The sequence below is a fragment of the Podarcis pityusensis genome, assembly GCF_964106645.2.
Source record: "Podarcis pityusensis genome assembly, chromosome: 2".
In the NCBI taxonomy this organism is placed as follows: domain Eukaryota; kingdom Metazoa; phylum Chordata; class Lepidosauria; order Squamata; family Lacertidae; genus Podarcis; species Podarcis pityusensis.
Genome location: NC_138029.1, coordinates 93,286,154 through 93,302,755, shown reverse-complemented (window position 1 = coordinate 93,302,755; position 16,602 = coordinate 93,286,154). Strand labels below are relative to the sequence as shown.

Genomic DNA, 16,602 nt, shown 5'->3' with positions numbered 1-16,602 from the left:
TGTGTCTACTCCGACTAACATTTGGCTACAACTCTTAATGTCACCAAAGGTTTCAGGTTCATCCTACTGGTTTCAATCACAATCTGCTGAGATATATGAGCCAGGCAAAAGTCCTTCTAGAGGTACTTGTAGTTCTCAGGGTCTGTGCCTTTTAACTCCACTAATATAATTTCTGGGAGTTCTATTGCCTTAAAGAACCTCTCAAACTGTGTACAAAATGTGGAAAAGGACCTGACCACTGCCTGAAACAGGGTTCCCTGTAGAAACATTGTGCCGTCAACAAAAAGTGTGACTGAAAATCCAGAAAGCATGTCTATCAACAGCAATACTGAATGTGACCCGATCTTAGGGTAGTCAGTCTTTTGCTGGTGGAAAAAGGGCAACTGATATGAAAAGCTTTGCAGTCTCTGATTCCACAAAGGGCTCAATCTCTCACAAATATGGTATGTGCTCAGGATTATAAAAGGATAACCTCTGCTACTAAAGTACAGATACAATGAGCAGGGGGTTGTTTGGATTAAGTGCCCCCTCAAAAGCTATTAATTATATGAAGAGAATGCAAGAGAAGAGTGTTTTGGCAGCAAAGCAAAAATTAAAGTGAAAACTGCCTGTTGCAAAATAGGATTAGTACATAGCCACGCATTACTGAGCCACTTGAGCTGTACCTTCTTCAGGCTGCCTATTGCATTACACAACATTATCCCCTTAATGGAATCCCCTTTCAAGTACAAACAGTGTTTATTACAGTAGAGGGAATTCACTGATAAGTAGAAAATATCCCATCCTAACAGACCCACTCGCTCTGCTTGTTGGCCTCTATTTATTTAGCCGCAAATATGCTTCTGTACTCATTCTCTCTTCACACATACCCTGACTCTAAAAAGAACGGTTAAGGGTTGATTCTGGAATGGCTTACCTTTTAAAAATAAAAATACCCTCAATCATACATGTGTAGAAATACCATGCAGAATCTTAAAACACATTCTGGAAAAATCTAGGAATAAGCTAAGCCCTTAAAAGTTCGCCTAAATTTAAGAGTGTAATAACCACAACCGATTTATTTTTTAAAAAAACAAAGCTATTGTTTTATTTTGTTACCATTCTTATTGATAAAAAAAACAAAACCCTCTCCCTTTCCAAAGTCTGCCATTTCTCCCAGATAACACTTGCAGGTCCTCTAGTGTCTTTGGCGACATTTGCATGTAATACTGCATCATGGTTTAATGAGAGGAGCTGCTGCTAGCATCTCATTCTCACGATTCCCCTCTCCTCTTCCTGCATAGCCAGGAGAATGACTGCAGCAGTTTCATTTCCGTTTCCACGAAATCTGGCTCGTTGTTAGAAATGGGACCATAAATCGTGGCTTAAAAACTTGCTGGAGCTTGCTTTCAAAATGCCAAAGCATGGGCTATGAAGATGGCATGTTGCAAGCCTATTAAGGGCAGGCTTGTCTATGTAGCTGTATCACTGGATCTCCTGTCATCCTGACTGTTCCTTTCACTTGCTATCCATTATACCATAGTTCACCCGAAGGGGTAGCCAATGTGGTACTCTTCAGACGTTGTTTGACTACAACCCCCATCAGCCCCAGTCAGCAGTCAAGAGTGATGGGACATGTAGTCCAGTTACAACACATGCAGTTAGGTTATCCGCAATGTCACAAAAGTAGTGGCCTGAATACAGAATGTACCGTATTTTTCGCCCTATAGGACGCACTTTTTCCCCTCCAAAAATGAAGGGGAAATGTGGGTGCGTCCTATGGGGCGAATATAGGCTTTCGCTGAAGCCTGGAGAGCGAGAGGCTCTCGCTCTCCAGGCTTCAGGAAGCTCTGCACAACCCTCCGGAGCCCGGCGCCAAGCCGTGCCGGCCTCCGGACGGTCGCGCAGAGCTGCCTGCCCTCCCGGGGTCCGCGCAGCTCTGCGCTCCCGGGCTCCACGCAGCTCTGCGCGACCCTCCGGAGCCCGGCGCCAAGCCGCACCGGCCTCCGGAGGGTGGCGCAGAGCTGCCTGCCCTCCCGGGCTCCACGCAGCTCTGCGCGACCCTCCGGAGCCTGGCACCAAGCCGCGCCGGCCTCCGGAGGGTTGCGCAGAGCTGCCTGCATTTCGAAGCCTCTTCAGAGCGCCCGGGCTTTGCACAGATGTCCGCAAGCCTGGGGAGACCAGCGCGGCTCCCTAGGCTTGCGGATAGCAGGCTGTTCTGGGGGCTGGGGTCGGGGGAAGCTCGGACTTCCCCCGCGCCAGCCCCATGCCTGGGAGGAAATAAATTTTTTTTCTTTATTCCCCCCCCCAAAAAAAACTAGGTGCGTCCTATAGGGCGGTGCGTCCTATGGGGCGAAAAATACGGTATTTGTTTTTATGCTGGTTTTTGTTTACATTGCGACGACAGATGGGTTTCATATCAGTCATTCATATCAGGATGATCTGCCTGTAGTTAAAAGGAACCTGAGTAAACAAGCTGTTTCTGAAATATAATTTGCAAGGAACCCTGACAGAGTCATTTAGATAAACAATCCTTGAACTGAATTGGCCTTTCTTTTTTTAAAAAAAGAGCAATTCCCCCCCTTTGTTATTCTTTTATGCAGATTTTTTTTTACAATATTTACTAAAATTTCCACCAAAACTAGAAATCAGTGAAGACTCAGAAGCAGGACTGCTTCAGAACTGCAATGTGATCCAACAGATCCAGCAGGCACCCCCATCACTGGACTGGTCCTATATAGAGGCCTCAGCGTGCCATATGGGTAGTATATTATTTTTACAGCAAGCACCGAGTCAAGTTCCCACCTAAGTTTATATGCAGGTTAAGGTCATGAAAAGCTAATATTTACTTGTGCTTGCATCTTGCTGCTTGCTTGCCTTCAGTCATAACGAAAGCCTGAAAATCAGCCTGGCTGATTTGAAAGAGACAAACTAAGGGCCCTATTTGACACCTCCCGAAGACCTTCTGATTATATGTCATTATGCATGCACTGTTATTAATTACTTCCAATTATTAAGTGCCATCTTGCCGCTGTACAAGCACAGACTTAAAAATAGTTCCCTGCCTGAAAGTGGCTTACAATTTAGCTCAGAGGACGGAGACCAACACTGGAGGGACAGAAGTTAACACACACGTTACAAGTACAGTACGGCTCTGCAATAATCCTGGGAGAAAAGAACTATGGAGAGACTAAATTGGGGGTGGGGGGATAAGGTGCACTCTAAGGGAAGAGCTGAAAATAGATACCTAAGTTGAGTTGAAACACTTTTGAGAGTTAGAAAGATTCTTGGATGAAGAAAGAGTAAAAAGATAAGAAACAAAAGGTTGGGCAGGTAAGGAAAATGAAGGATGAGTTTTGTTGAGTAAACACAAAGAATTTATCCCAGATAGGAAAGCTGGATTGAAAAATTCCACGGGCAATTTACTCTGGACTGGGTTATTTTATTTTTGGTGAAAAGTGAGGTATAATTTATTAAAGAAAAAGAAGGAGGAGGAGGGGACTGAAAATGCCATCCCACTCCTCTGTCCAATTTAGGGGGGGTGTAGTTTTGCTTTTTTTCCAAATCAGATTTTCTTATGGAAATGGTAAACCTGGATTAAATGGGGAAATGATGTGAGATGGCACATCGATGAGGATGGTGCTTCGTGGACATTGCACAAAACTTGCATGCATGTGCTACGCCAAGCCCAAAACAAAACTGCTGTGTGGAAGTGCACTGAGTGAAGGAAACCAATGAATGATGGCTAATTGTGGCAGCAGAGATGAGAACAAGGAAGGCCAGGGAAAGAGAGATGCAGTAACCAAGGCAGGCAAATCCATCAGGTCATCTACTGCAGATTTAGGGATAGACAGATGTTGGCTATTGTAGGAAGAGACAAAAGAAAGGTAGAATTTTATTTTATATTTTATTGATAGAATTTTATTCCTCCTTCTGGTAACCCAGAAACTGATTCAAAGCTCAGGTGGCAATAAGCATACATCATCCAAGAGGGAGAGCTCCCCAGAATACATAGCAAGGCTATACGGGAATTATTCCCCCTCTTGGGAATAATTCTACCCACGATTCCAAGGGTGGCTGGGTGGACAGATGCCTGGCACTCTGGTTGGCTTGCTTTGAGGGAGGGATCCCATTAAGAACATAAGAGGAGCTGGCTGGCTCAGGCCAATGGTCCATCTAGTCCAGCATCTTTTTCTCACAATGGCTAACCAGAATCCCCAAGGATGCTTGCAAGCAGGACCTGAGTGCAACAGCGCTCTACCCACTTGTGACTCCCAGCGAATAAGGCCAATAAGTATGTTTACTACAGAAATTAGGCAGGCTGTGGCCCTTGTTGGCAGACTACAGCCCTGCATCTGCTCAGCTTCTTTGCTGGTCACAGTGCATCTTGTATGTGAGCACACCATGTATTTAAAGCACAATTAAAACTCTCTCAAAGAATCTGGGAACTTTGTCTATTTTAGCTCTGTGAGGCATAAACTACAGTTCCCAGGATTCTTTGGAGGAAAGGTGTGTGCTGAAAATGTGCTTTAAATGTATGGTGTGCATGCAGCCCTGGTTTCTGTGGACATTGTATCCCTTCCATTCAGAACCTAGGTCCATCCCTGAGGCCTAGACCCAAGAAGGAAAACTGAGGGGAAAGTCTTCAGGCCAGAAGGTGGTACAGTGGTACCTCAGGTTACAGACTCTTCAGGTTACATACGCTTCAGGTTACAGACTCCACTAACCCAGAAATAGTACCTCAGGTTAAGAACTTTGCTTTAGGATGAGAACAGAAATAGCGTGGCAGTGGGAGGCCCCATTAGCTAAAGTGGTACCTCAGGTTAAGAACAGTCAGAACAAATTAAGTTCTTAACCCGAGGTACCACTGTACTCAACCTGGAAGCCTGCTTCCCTCCATGGACCAGGAAAGGTCCCTACTAAGCCTGGAAACTGGTTGAGGTGGAATATGCAAAGACAGATTCAAGGGAAAGCAAGTCTCATTACAGCACCCATAAAAGCTTGTTTTACAAGTGCTTCTTTAAACATTTAAACTGTCCCCCATCTGCTAACACTTATGAAACAATCCAAAATGCATTTCAAAACACCAATCTGTAACTGTCCACGTATAAAAATGGAGAGCTCTAACTTGCTGTGGCGCCACAAAGCTAATTTAGCCTCTCGGTGCTGAACTGCATACAGTTCTGCCCAGCAACCATGCATTTCCAAGAGCTGAAAAGGGCTGGAATTAAAAGCCATCTCTAGGTTAAGAAGCACGGTTCATTTATCACATTCATGCTTGGCTGCTTCTCTGCAAGCTGATAAGTTATAGTTGACAAAACAGGAGGAGACAGTCATTCAAGTCCTTCCTTTTTCTCACATACAACGGTACTGTTAACCAGCCCTCGCTCCACTGGAACTATCAGGAAAAATGGCTTGGTTTGCTACTGATAATTCACAGTAGCTATGCTGTTTCATTCACAACTCTGTTAGCAAGCATGATCAGGAAACACCAGATACTGAAACAATGCCATGTCAAAATACTAAACTCCTAAAGAAATAACCTAGGGTCCTTGGAGCTATCCCAGCGGGTCTGCAAAGCTTTGCAACTAGCGCCCCTCAGCTCATTTTCCCCTCAAGGAGAAGAGACAAAGGCTATCCCATTGAGATTGCCAGATGTTTCCTGTTGTCCTTCCCCTCAAGGGGAAAACGGGTGGCTCAGAGTTGGGCAAGGGTGCCCCAACTGCCTGGGGGAGCAGCTGACCCATCGTTTGAAAAGGGGAATGGGGCAACTAGTTGGCTGCGTGTGCGTCAGGTAGAGTGGCTCTCACTGTTTCTGTATGAGTGGGTATGAGGAGCAGGAAAGAGAAGTGAATGGGTTTTCCTTGCACAGGCATCCACATCCATCCATTCGTCTGTCCATCCCCTTCTCCCTTTTCCTCCTCCCTGGTAAAGTGACAGATGCAACCCCTGTGAGGTTCTGCAACTGTATGATCCCAATGAGAGCTAAAGTTACTACAGTGGAGGCAGCCCTTCAGAGTTAGTACCATGGCTCCCTTCTAAAGAAAGAGCTGCGTCTCATTTGCAAGGGATGGGGAAAGAGAGGGAGAGAAAGAGAGAGTGTTCAGAAAACCTGGAGAAGGGGAATCAAAGCTGAAAATCTGAAAGTTCTGTTGGCATTTGGAACCACTGGTCTAGTCCACTCCCTGCCAAGGAAGTTGTCATGGACTTTGAAGACACTCAAACTCAGAACACAAATGAGAAACATGCTAAGAGGAAGGCACACTTGGCAAATCCACACCGTGATCAACTCCCACCTGGGAACCAATGTCCCCACTGTGGAAGGACGTGTGGGTCCAGAATTGGTCTCTGCAGTCACTTACAGACTCATTGTTAAAACCGTGTTTATGGAAGACAATCTTACTCGGCTATGAGTGATTGCCGAAGAAGAAGAAGAAGAAGAAGAGGAGGAGGAGGAGGAGGAGGAGGAGGAGGAGGAGACTATGGAATCTCTCATAAGTGGCCATTCAGCCTCTACTTGAAAAACTAACTCAAACAAAGAAGATTGCACCACCTTCTGAGGCAGTCTGCATCATTGCCAAGCAGCTTGTGCCATTAGGAGTTGTTCCAAATGTTTAGTCAAAAGTTATCCTTTCTCATCATGTGAACTCATTTATTCAGGGTCCTACCCTCTAGAGCAGCAGAAAACATAATTTGCTGCATCATCTAGGTCACAGCTCAGTATTTGACAACAACTATCTTATCTCTCATTAATAGTAATCTCTTCAAGGCTAAACATAATTGGCTCCTTCAACCTGTCCTAAACTGATAACTTGGACAAAAAAAATAAAAATAAGGATGTAAATCTCCTCCACAGCAGAAAGTGAGAGAGATGTTGCTCTAGCCATGACTGGATCCAAAAGGTGACAGAATATGCCAAATTAGATGGTTTATCAGAAAAAATAAAGAATAAATCAAAACAGGAATTTGTTTCTAAATGGGAGGTTTTCAAAGAATATCTGAAAAATAAATATAGTGTTTAAATTCTGCTGCAGCATTCGAGGAACTTCAGTAGTAGTTGCAAGGTAGATATAAGAAATTAGATTTATTGAGAATAAGTTTAATTATGAAAAAAATGTGTATTGGCAATAAGTAATATGAATTTGAAATATGGAATAGACGGGAAGTTGGGTCTTTAGTGTTAAGACCATTAGATGTTTTATTGTTTGCTAAGAAAATTATGTGTCTATGGTTATTTTTGTAATTTGTGTGTAATTTGGTATTTGGGTTTTGTTGTTGTTGTTGTTTTTCTTGTTGTATAAATAAAAAACTTTATTAATAAAAAAAATAAGAGTTGTTCCAAATGTTTAGTCAAAAGTTATCCTTTCTCATCATGTGAACTCATTTATTCAGGGTCCTACCCTCTAGAGCAGCAGAAAACATAATTTGCTGCATCATCTAGGTCACAGCTCAGTATCTGACAACAACTATCTTATCTCTCATTAATAGTAATCTCTTCAAGGCTAAACATAATTGGCTCCTTCAACATGTCCTAAACTGATAACTTGGACAAAAAAATAAAAATAAGGATGTAAATCTCCTCCACAGCAGAAAGTGAGAGCCAAAGGCCCTAATCCCATGCGCCTTGCTCTAATACCATACTCCAGGGCTGCCTACTGGCCTAGTGTCATGAGGAGAAAACCAGCATGGGGTGGTGGGAAGCAGAAGGAATCACAAGGGGGATGCTAGGAAGAAAAATAAAAAGAAGAAAGTCTTTGAAAGTGGGAGATGTGCATTAAATTTGGAAAGATATGCCTGTATTTACACAGCTGTGTGCTCCCGGTCTGTGCCGCAGCAGCCTTGCACCAAAATGAAAAGAGAAAAAAGACAGAAAAAGCTACTGTTCAGGATGGTGCTCAAGAGCCCAACTTCTTCCATTCCTCAAGCTCTGATGCCTTGACCCCAGCATGAAAACAGAAAGCCTTACAAAAACAAAGACGCGGCCTGATGGAAATCTTAATTAGAGTAATGAAGAATTCTTGATTATTTAGGCCACCCGGAGAATTTGTGTTTACTACTTTACGGCAATAGTGTTTTGTAGGTCTGAGCATCAAGCTTTGCTTGCGTTTTCCGATTCAGTGGCTAATTAAAAGTTCCTGTTCCAAACTAGCAGATCTGCAGAATCTTCACACGTTGAAGAGGAACATGGCATGACAGGCTCCTGTTCCTTTGCAAGAAAAAACCCATTTTGAGCACCAGCTCAGCTAGATAAAGCCTATCTAGTTTTGCATCCTGTTTCCCACAGAGGCCAACCAGATGGCTCTTGGGAAGCCTATGCTCAGGGCATGAAGGCAATGTAGAGTCTTTAAAACTCGCCCTCAGAGGAAACAACAACCCCAAGGACAGACAGACCCCCCATGATAGGAAGGGTGAGGAGGGATGCCGCCCTCCATCCCCAATGTGCTTCAAGAGCAACTCTTGACAAATGAAAAATTCACTCATGAGAGATAACTGGAAAATCAGCTAGTCCATCTCACAGAGCCCGAAGTTTTCATTTTTTTATGTTTGGTTAAGTCAACGTGTCTAGAATCTGCAAATTTCTTCAAAACCGCTCTTAAGCAGATAAATGAAACAGGCTGGCAACTTCAGATATATTTTCAGAGATAAGCAGATTCTAATTGCCTCAAATTCAAAGAAGCATATAAGGCTCCTGTCTGTGGGGATTCAGACTGTTTTCATGAGTGAACTTGTTAAAACCTTAACCCTGGGGGAGAAAAGAGAGTTGACTCTGAAACACATCAGGAATAAGGGATGTGTTCTATACAGCTGTTTTAACATTCTTTTCCCCTTGGATGCTTCTACAGATGCTTGTTCTCTGCTTTGTCTCCAGACTGGACCATCATTCACTTTGAAAGACATCTCTGCAGTGTAACACCTTTGCAAGAAGGAAATAAACCCAGACAGCTGCCACATCCACTCTTTACTGCAGGACTAGCCAAGGTGGAGTGCCCTTCAAATGTTGGTAGACTGCAACTCCTATCATCCTTGACCACTGACCATGCTGGAGGAGGGCTGATGGGAATCCACGTTTGGAGGCTACCTGCTTTGCTAGCTACTGCTCCGCTGGTGTTCCACCCCTAACACTGGGCTCAGGCAAACAATGCAGCTCAGAGCTGCAGGGAGGTAAAGCAGCCACAAACCCAAGTTGAGGTGATGAGGATCTTCAAAAGTATTCAAAAATGGTGCTTTTTTCAGATAATTCCATAGCATTAATAGGACATGGGTGTATCAACAACAAAGATAGGCGTCTAATGCAACAGCCATGTTGAATAATATGAGACTGCATATATATTTCAATCCAATGTCTGCATATCAAACAAAACAGTACAAAGGAAGAATGGGAGACTCTCTACATCGGGGGCTGCCAAGGTGGTACCCCCTAGATTTTGTTGGACTCCAACTCCTATCGGCCACAGCCAGCACAGCTGTAGTCCATAGTTGTAGTCCAACAATATTTGGACGGCAAGACCTTGGCTACTTTTGCTCAATACAGATGTGGGTTTGTGTAGACACCTCCCTGCCCTCCTGGTTTGCCCTTGCTATTCACCATTGGCATGTGGCCCTGGGAAACTTGCCCAGCAAAGAAGATGGCCCTCAGGTTGAAAAAGGCTGCCCACTCCAGATGTATAGGAGTCCCTGCGTGACCTTCTATGCAGCTATATTTGAGCTTGCTGACTTTTTAACGCACCGTGATCTCTAGAGGTGAAACATGACAAGGATGTGCTGCACTCGGAACAGTTTTCCCAACACCTTCACTGCTGAAAGCTTCACGCCCCAGATAGTCATCTGTCAAATTTTAATTCTGTCAGAGATTTCATGCAGGAGTACAGACAGCAGGTTGGTATTTATACCACATTTCCCATCCAAGGTTTGTGAAGCTGCTTATAACGAAGCATACAAAAAGAGCCCTTTGTCCTCAAAACCACCATATAAGGTAGATTAGGCAGAGAGAGAGAGACAGAGACAATGAAATGTATGCCAAGGTCATTCAGTCCAGCATGCAGGTGGGCAAGGATCTGACTGCTTGTTTCCCTGGTCCTTTTCTCACTATCTATGGTACCACTGGTCTTTAACTGGTGGGTCCTGACTCGTTTCCGAAGGCAGTGATGGGGAACCTGTGGTCCTCAAACAACCTTTTGAAGACCACAGGTTCCTCACCACTGCCTTAGAAATGACACCTCCCACCCATCCCCCATGACCATTGGCCATGCTGGCTGAGATTGTCAATCAGAGTATTAGGCTAATAATCTGACTCACTGAAAAGAAATCACCTAGAGACACTCAAACCTGAGGCTGCAAAGATAGGACAATTCAACAGAGCCGTTTTGTGCCAACTCAAACATAAATGCAGGCAGACAAGTAATAAAGGGGTGTGTGTGTGTGTGTGTGTGTGTGTGTGCGTGCACAATCTTTAAAAAGAAGGCACATGTATGATTGTTATTTGACTGCAGCAGGTTTCACTTTTCTTTCTAAAAAATAAGAGGGAAGTGAGCAACCTTCTGGAAAACCATTCCACAACCTCAGGGCTACGAATGTAAATTAATAAAAGGCTTTAAAGGTCAATTCTAGCACCCTGAGTTGGGTCCCAAAGCAAATTACAGATGGAGTGGGTGGCTGTGGAAAAGATCCTGGGGCTCCTAGTGTATTAGGTGGAATCTGTTGGGAATTTTCCATTCCACCTTTAGTTACAGACATGGAACTGTTACATGGCACGTGTCTGTTTACAATCCAGCATTGTTTTACAAGGCTTTACACCGGAGCAGGACCTGCACTGTCACATGCAGAGATATAATTGGAGAAGGAGCAAAGCAACAGATGAGTGCCTTCTGATATGCTTATCAGTAACAAAATGCTCACCGGATTGTATGTTTCATCTGCAGAATGCCTAACACCCCACCAATCCGAGGTCCACTCCCAGGCATTTCCCACAATGTTGTACAAGCCATAACCATTAGGCGGGAATGATGTTACCTGCCAAGAAAAGAAAAAGAACAAAGGGTACTGGAGAACAGAGAGGTACACAAGCCAATACAATATTGTTGTTTTTATTTTCCACTTTTCATTTTATTTCTCCCCTGATCCAGAAGATAAATAAATACCTCACTGGCCATTTCACCTATCTGTATATATGACATTAGTCATTAATGGGCAGAGCTATCCAAACCCACCATCCGCTGGGCAAGGTGGGGTGACTGGGGAAAGCTGTCCCTCCAGCTAGCCCTACTGGGCTTTATTGGCACCTTATCAGTTGCACCAGTGGCACCAGTGGCACTCTGCTGGTGCAGAGCTCTCTCTTCTACTTGCCAAATGTGTGGGCAAGCGTCTCCTCTAGACCTGGGCGATTTTTCAATATATCGTTCAAAATCAGTTATGCAGTCCACAGCACGATAACGGTTTCATGAAATGTTATCTGGCAAACACTGCGATTTTGAGAAAAACTGTGCAGCCGGCCAGTGCTTCTTAGTGCTTCCTCTGCCTCCCGCAGCGAGCGACTCACAAGAGCAGGCATGGCAGCCGTCACTTTTTGATTCTGCAATGAGCCCCAGCTCAGCTCCTCTGCCTCTGCAAAAGCAGGTGATGATTATGAAAGGAGCTGGGAAAGCAGCAGCCAACCAGCAGCAGAACTTATCCACCCTCACAACATACTTCTTTCAATTTTGAAGCAAGCCCTGGCTCAGCAGGCTAGTAGCCTGTGTGGCAGGTCTGTAGGTATGATTTACAAAGATGCTGGTCTGAGCCTTTGCCCCTTCCTTACCCCCGTGAAAGAAGACACTGGGGTTGCTTTCTTCAGAGTCAAAACAAAAAACACTGCCCTGTTACTTAGCTCTTTTTCTTTACTCCCGTCTCCCCTTCTGCCTGTGTTTGTGTGTGAGCGCATGTGCTAAACGTCTCCCCTCCCTGATGCCTTCCCACCACTCCCGTGTAAAAGGACAAGAAACCAAGTTGCCCTGTTATTTAAGGCTCTGTATATTCCCGTCTCCCCTTCTGTGTGTGTGTGTGTACGAGAGTGAGAGAGAAGCCTTTCTCTGCCCTCCCTGAAGCCTTTTACTACCATCGGAGGCTTTGATGGAGCCCCTTTCCCCCGTGTAAAAGTAAGAACAAAAAACCAAGCTGCTGTGTAAGACATTGTTGGTTCGCCTTAGCTTCCCTCATATAAAAAAGGAAGTTAACAAAAATATTATCTCATTGCTTGCTTGCCCTTCCTCCTTTCCTTTGATAAAAAGAGAGAGATTGGTGGGATGGGGGCTTTGGGGGGCCCTCTGTGAGTGGGGAGAATGGAGGAGGCAAGATTTAACAGTTGCTGCCTTATGCTGAAATGGGAGATTGGAAGGTTGTTGTGAGGTGAGAATGATGAGGAGGGTGGGTGCTTATCTTTAAGCAGTGCAAGCAAATGCGTGTCTGCTCAGAAGCAAGCTCTACTGAATTCAATGGTGCTTACTCCCAGGAAAGTAGAAGTAAGTTTAGTTGAACTGAGTGGGGCTTACTCATGCATAGAACTGCAGTTCACCCTCTGAGTGGGGAAGGAGACACTAGTAAATTACTGATATTACTCTTAAATTGGTAGAAAATCATATGCATGTTAAACTAATATTTTTACTAAATCTACTACTTCTGTAAATTTTAAATTTGCCCCTGAAACTGCAAAGAACATTAATATATTATCCATAAATCTTTAATGGTTTAGTTGAAGCATACTATCAATGAGTTAATTTTCATATAATTATATACATCAAATTTAGATTTCTGTTGTTGTTGTTCAATATTTTCCCAGATTATTTGTATTCACTATGACTCACCACTGTATTCTGGATTGTCCTGGACCTGAATATATATTTGGTCCAAGCCCCAAACCAAAATCCTGTCTGGATGAATTTTGGCTTGCCTGCTGATCAAAGTGATGATTTCATTAGTGTGTGGTGATTTAGACCCATAACGTAGTAGGAGTTCCCAGGACATTACCATAGCTCCATCTTATTTCAGATACCTCTAAATAGCTCCATCTTATTTCAGATAACGTGATATATCAGTATATCATGATGTTTAGCTGGTGATATACAGTGGTACCTCGGGTTACAGATGCTTCAGGTTACAGGCTCCGCTAACCCAGAAATAGTACCTTGGGTTAAGAACTTTGCTTCAAGATCAGAACAGAAATCATACGATAGCGGTGCAGTGGCAGCAGGAGGCCCCATTAGCTAAAGTGGTACCTCAGGTTAAGAACAGTTTCAGGTTAAGAATGGACCTCCAGAATGAATTAAGTTCTTAACCAGAGGTACCACTGTGTTGTGATACTGGAAACCAGCTATCGCATCAGTGGCAGTGAGAGGAAAGACCCAAACGGGGACTGAACCAGCCTGGGATCTGCTGGATCCTGAGCCAGCCTCACTGCCATCAAACGAAAGCATGAGAGCCAATCTTGGTCCAATCACTGCACCAGTTCCAGGCTGCCTACCTGCTTTCCTGCCAACTGCGTATCTAAAAACCAACATTTCCAGATTGGGCCTTGGCAGAAGGTTAGCAGCAGAAAAGCAGAAAGGAAATATGCAAGGTCATGAACAAGGACACCATTCAGGTGTGGAATGATGTCTAGGCGTGGGTTTGGCAATGGAAGAGCAAAACAATCGAATTACAAAATCCTTGACATTTTTTCTTACTAAGCGACAATGGGCATAAATCACCATCATGGATTGAAACAACTTGTTCTCATTGCATTTACAAGAACAATTGTTAAGTTGTCAATCGTCTACTTGCTGATCCTGACATTTGTGACCAGGGAATGATTTGTAGCAAGAAAAATGACACCCTGCATAGGGCAAGCAGACAGCCGGATGTTTCTCATCAACAAACCGGTTAGTAACTTCATTTGCAATGTAATAGGAATGAGGCTTCAGTCATCAGTTCATAGAGCCAAGTAGCCTACATCTTGAATACATGCCTTTTCTACACAAAAAGAAAGGAAAGGAAAGGAAAGGAAAGGAAAGGAAAGGAAAGGAAAGGAAAGGAAAGGAAAGGAAGAGAGACTACCAACTTCCTGCTTCTCATCTTGTTCCGGTTTTGTCTCTTCCTGCATTCATACTAAGGATTAGTGCGACATGTGGCCATTTTTTAAATGGAAAAGTCCCCATTTTCAGGTGGGGTAGTTGTCATGGGAAAGAATTTGTTGATCAGCTTTTCAGCAGCAAAAGAGAGAAAAGGGCCAAATTCCACTCTATGCCTTTGCCTGAAATTGATTCATGTTTCCCATGATCTCCCAAGTTTATACACCTTTGCACTTATGCTTCCAGTTTATTTCATCCACCACACTTACGGGTGCAGTTCCCTGGTATCCATCTTCCCCAGTGTTGCTTGTAGGGAATTCTCCCTGCCAGATATTAGCATAGTGCCGACCACTTGGGTGAAGCTTGTTTCCCCAGGGGAAAAGTCTGTTGGAAAAAGCACAGGCAAGTGTTATTCAGGGCAACAGTAGGCTGCTTCTGGCTTGGAAATGAGAGAAGGTTCAAAAATGATAGAAAAGAGTGGCTATGAATTTCAATGATAGTTTTATAGCTCCCAATGACGCACAGAGATAAGTGTTTTTAATCCATAAGAAGTAGGTCAAAAACATGTACCCAACATTTTCTACCTATGTGACAGTTTTTGCAAGGCAACATTTTAACATATCAAAAAGCAACACTGTTGATCCTATTACCCAAAACGTATCTCTGAAAAGGAACAAGAACTGGGAATCTGGAACTCTTATATAGTTGACATCCTGGGGGTCCAGATGAACAGGATATACAAAGCAGAATGTAAGTCATACGAACAGGAGATTAAGGCTGCGCTCTTGTTTACAAAAAGGGGACACTGTATTATCCTTCTGATTTAAACACAAAGTGGCTTTAAGAAACAGAAGCAATAATGGGATTAAGTTTGGAGATTTATACATCATGCCTTGTGGGTCACAATTTCCACCATGCAACATAAACGGCAGAATTTAACCACTCCCTGGCATTAGGAAATGTTAAAACGTGTATGAGGTAGTCCCTTCACAGCTTAAAGGAATATGGGAAGGGACTGGGCCTCAAATGACAATCCAATCCAATTCCTTTCCTCTTCCCCCTTTTCATAGATCCCCATGTGCATTTATTAAAGTTCTATTATGTTGATGCTTCTGCATATAGCTGTTTACCATCAAATAGAAAAGGCCATTTCTAGTACGGCAGCTACTTCTCTCCATCCAGGTTTTCCAGCAGCTAGAATAATCAAAAGTCCCTTCATCACAAGGTGATGGGTGGGGGGAGTCTTCATTAGCTACAAGATTTGTAGGACTCATATTTAAACTTAAACAATTTAAGTTATTGGGGGGTTGCATGTTGTCTATTTAGAAGGTGAGACTAGCAAGACCTAAAGACCGAGGAGGATATATAGGATCAACTTAAGGAAGCATATATAGGAAAGGGCTTTCTTTGTTGTTTTTGCTTCCACTTGCAAAAAGGAAAGGATCAAAAGTAAAGAACCTATTCTCAAGGCCCCCTCGACAGCTATATTCCCATTCAGCCTCTGTTGGTAGCCGTTTTCCTGCCCAACTGCAAAATGCCACAGCGTCATTCCAAGAAACATGAAGAACTGGGTGATCCATTCTGAAAGACAAATAAAACAAAAAACAAAACGGTGTGATCAAGGGCATCAGAGGTGCGAACTAACCTCAGCACAGGTCCTACACAGTGAAATACTAAGAACGTCACACCAAACCATGGAACTGCTTGACACAAAAATGTACGAGCCCACCGAAGCATATTAAACAAATGCAACCTGCCTATTGCTACTATTCCCCCCATTAGGCTCAAGTGGGTAGAACGACAGAACACAACACAAACATACAAAGATGACTGGAGGAAAAAAGAAAGAATGGCTCAGAAAAGCGTGGAAGGTGGAAATGGCAAGGGAAGTAACAAAACTGATTTTGGCGTATATATGAGCCAAGTGGAGTCACTCAAATACAAAGGAGATCAGCTACCTAAAGATCAATATGGTGGCACTTTTTTGAAGTGTTATTCAGACCTTTGGAAACCACTTTCATTTTGTGCGCGCAACATGTCTAAAACGATATGGCAAACAATACTCTAATGAGTTCTAAGCAATCTTTGTTGAATGCTCATCATTATCCAAAGTTGCTTAAAAAAAAAGAAAGAAAAAAGAATGGGACATTGAAAAAATCATTTTGGGTTGAATATACCTAGCTTAATAAAACCAGTTAATTAAGCCAGGAAATAGAAGTGCACACTCCCCCTGCCATCCCTCACCTGACTTCCTTCATTTGTGCTCTCACGCTGGCCCAAATCTGGCTGATCTGCAGCTCTACATGATGTCCGAAATGGAGATTTGTGGTTTAATAATGTCCTGTTTAGTCCTGTTTAACAATGGTCAAATTGTGGTTTGAGATCCTGGTTTAGTAAACAGACATTAAGCCACAGAGGGGGCAGAGGGAGTATGTGTGGCATTCTGACACCCACTTCTAGCTTAATACATTATGTTTTCTTCAAGAAGAAAAGCAGGAACATTACGTCCAATCCAAGCCAGAGAGTTGCGGCACTAACTTGATTC

At 43.5% G+C, this 16,602-nt stretch overlaps 1 protein-coding gene across 3 annotated transcripts in view; it reads right to left on the bottom strand.

Moving 5' to 3' along the window:
* The window catches only part of SUMF1 (sulfatase modifying factor 1), an 87,231-nt gene that overhangs the window by 24,430 nt on the left and 46,199 nt on the right, over positions 1 to 16,602 (bottom strand). For all 3 annotated transcript variants that reach the window (XM_080995858.1, XM_080995859.1, XM_080995857.1), the window contains exons 5-7: positions 15,516 to 15,638; positions 14,327 to 14,441; positions 10,876 to 10,989 (exon numbers count right to left, since the gene is read on the bottom strand). In XM_080995858.1, the coding sequence (XP_080851984.1) occupies positions 10,876 to 10,989; positions 14,327 to 14,441; positions 15,516 to 15,638 (352 nt within the window). The remainder of the gene's footprint in view (positions 1 to 10,875; positions 10,990 to 14,326; positions 14,442 to 15,515; positions 15,639 to 16,602) is intronic.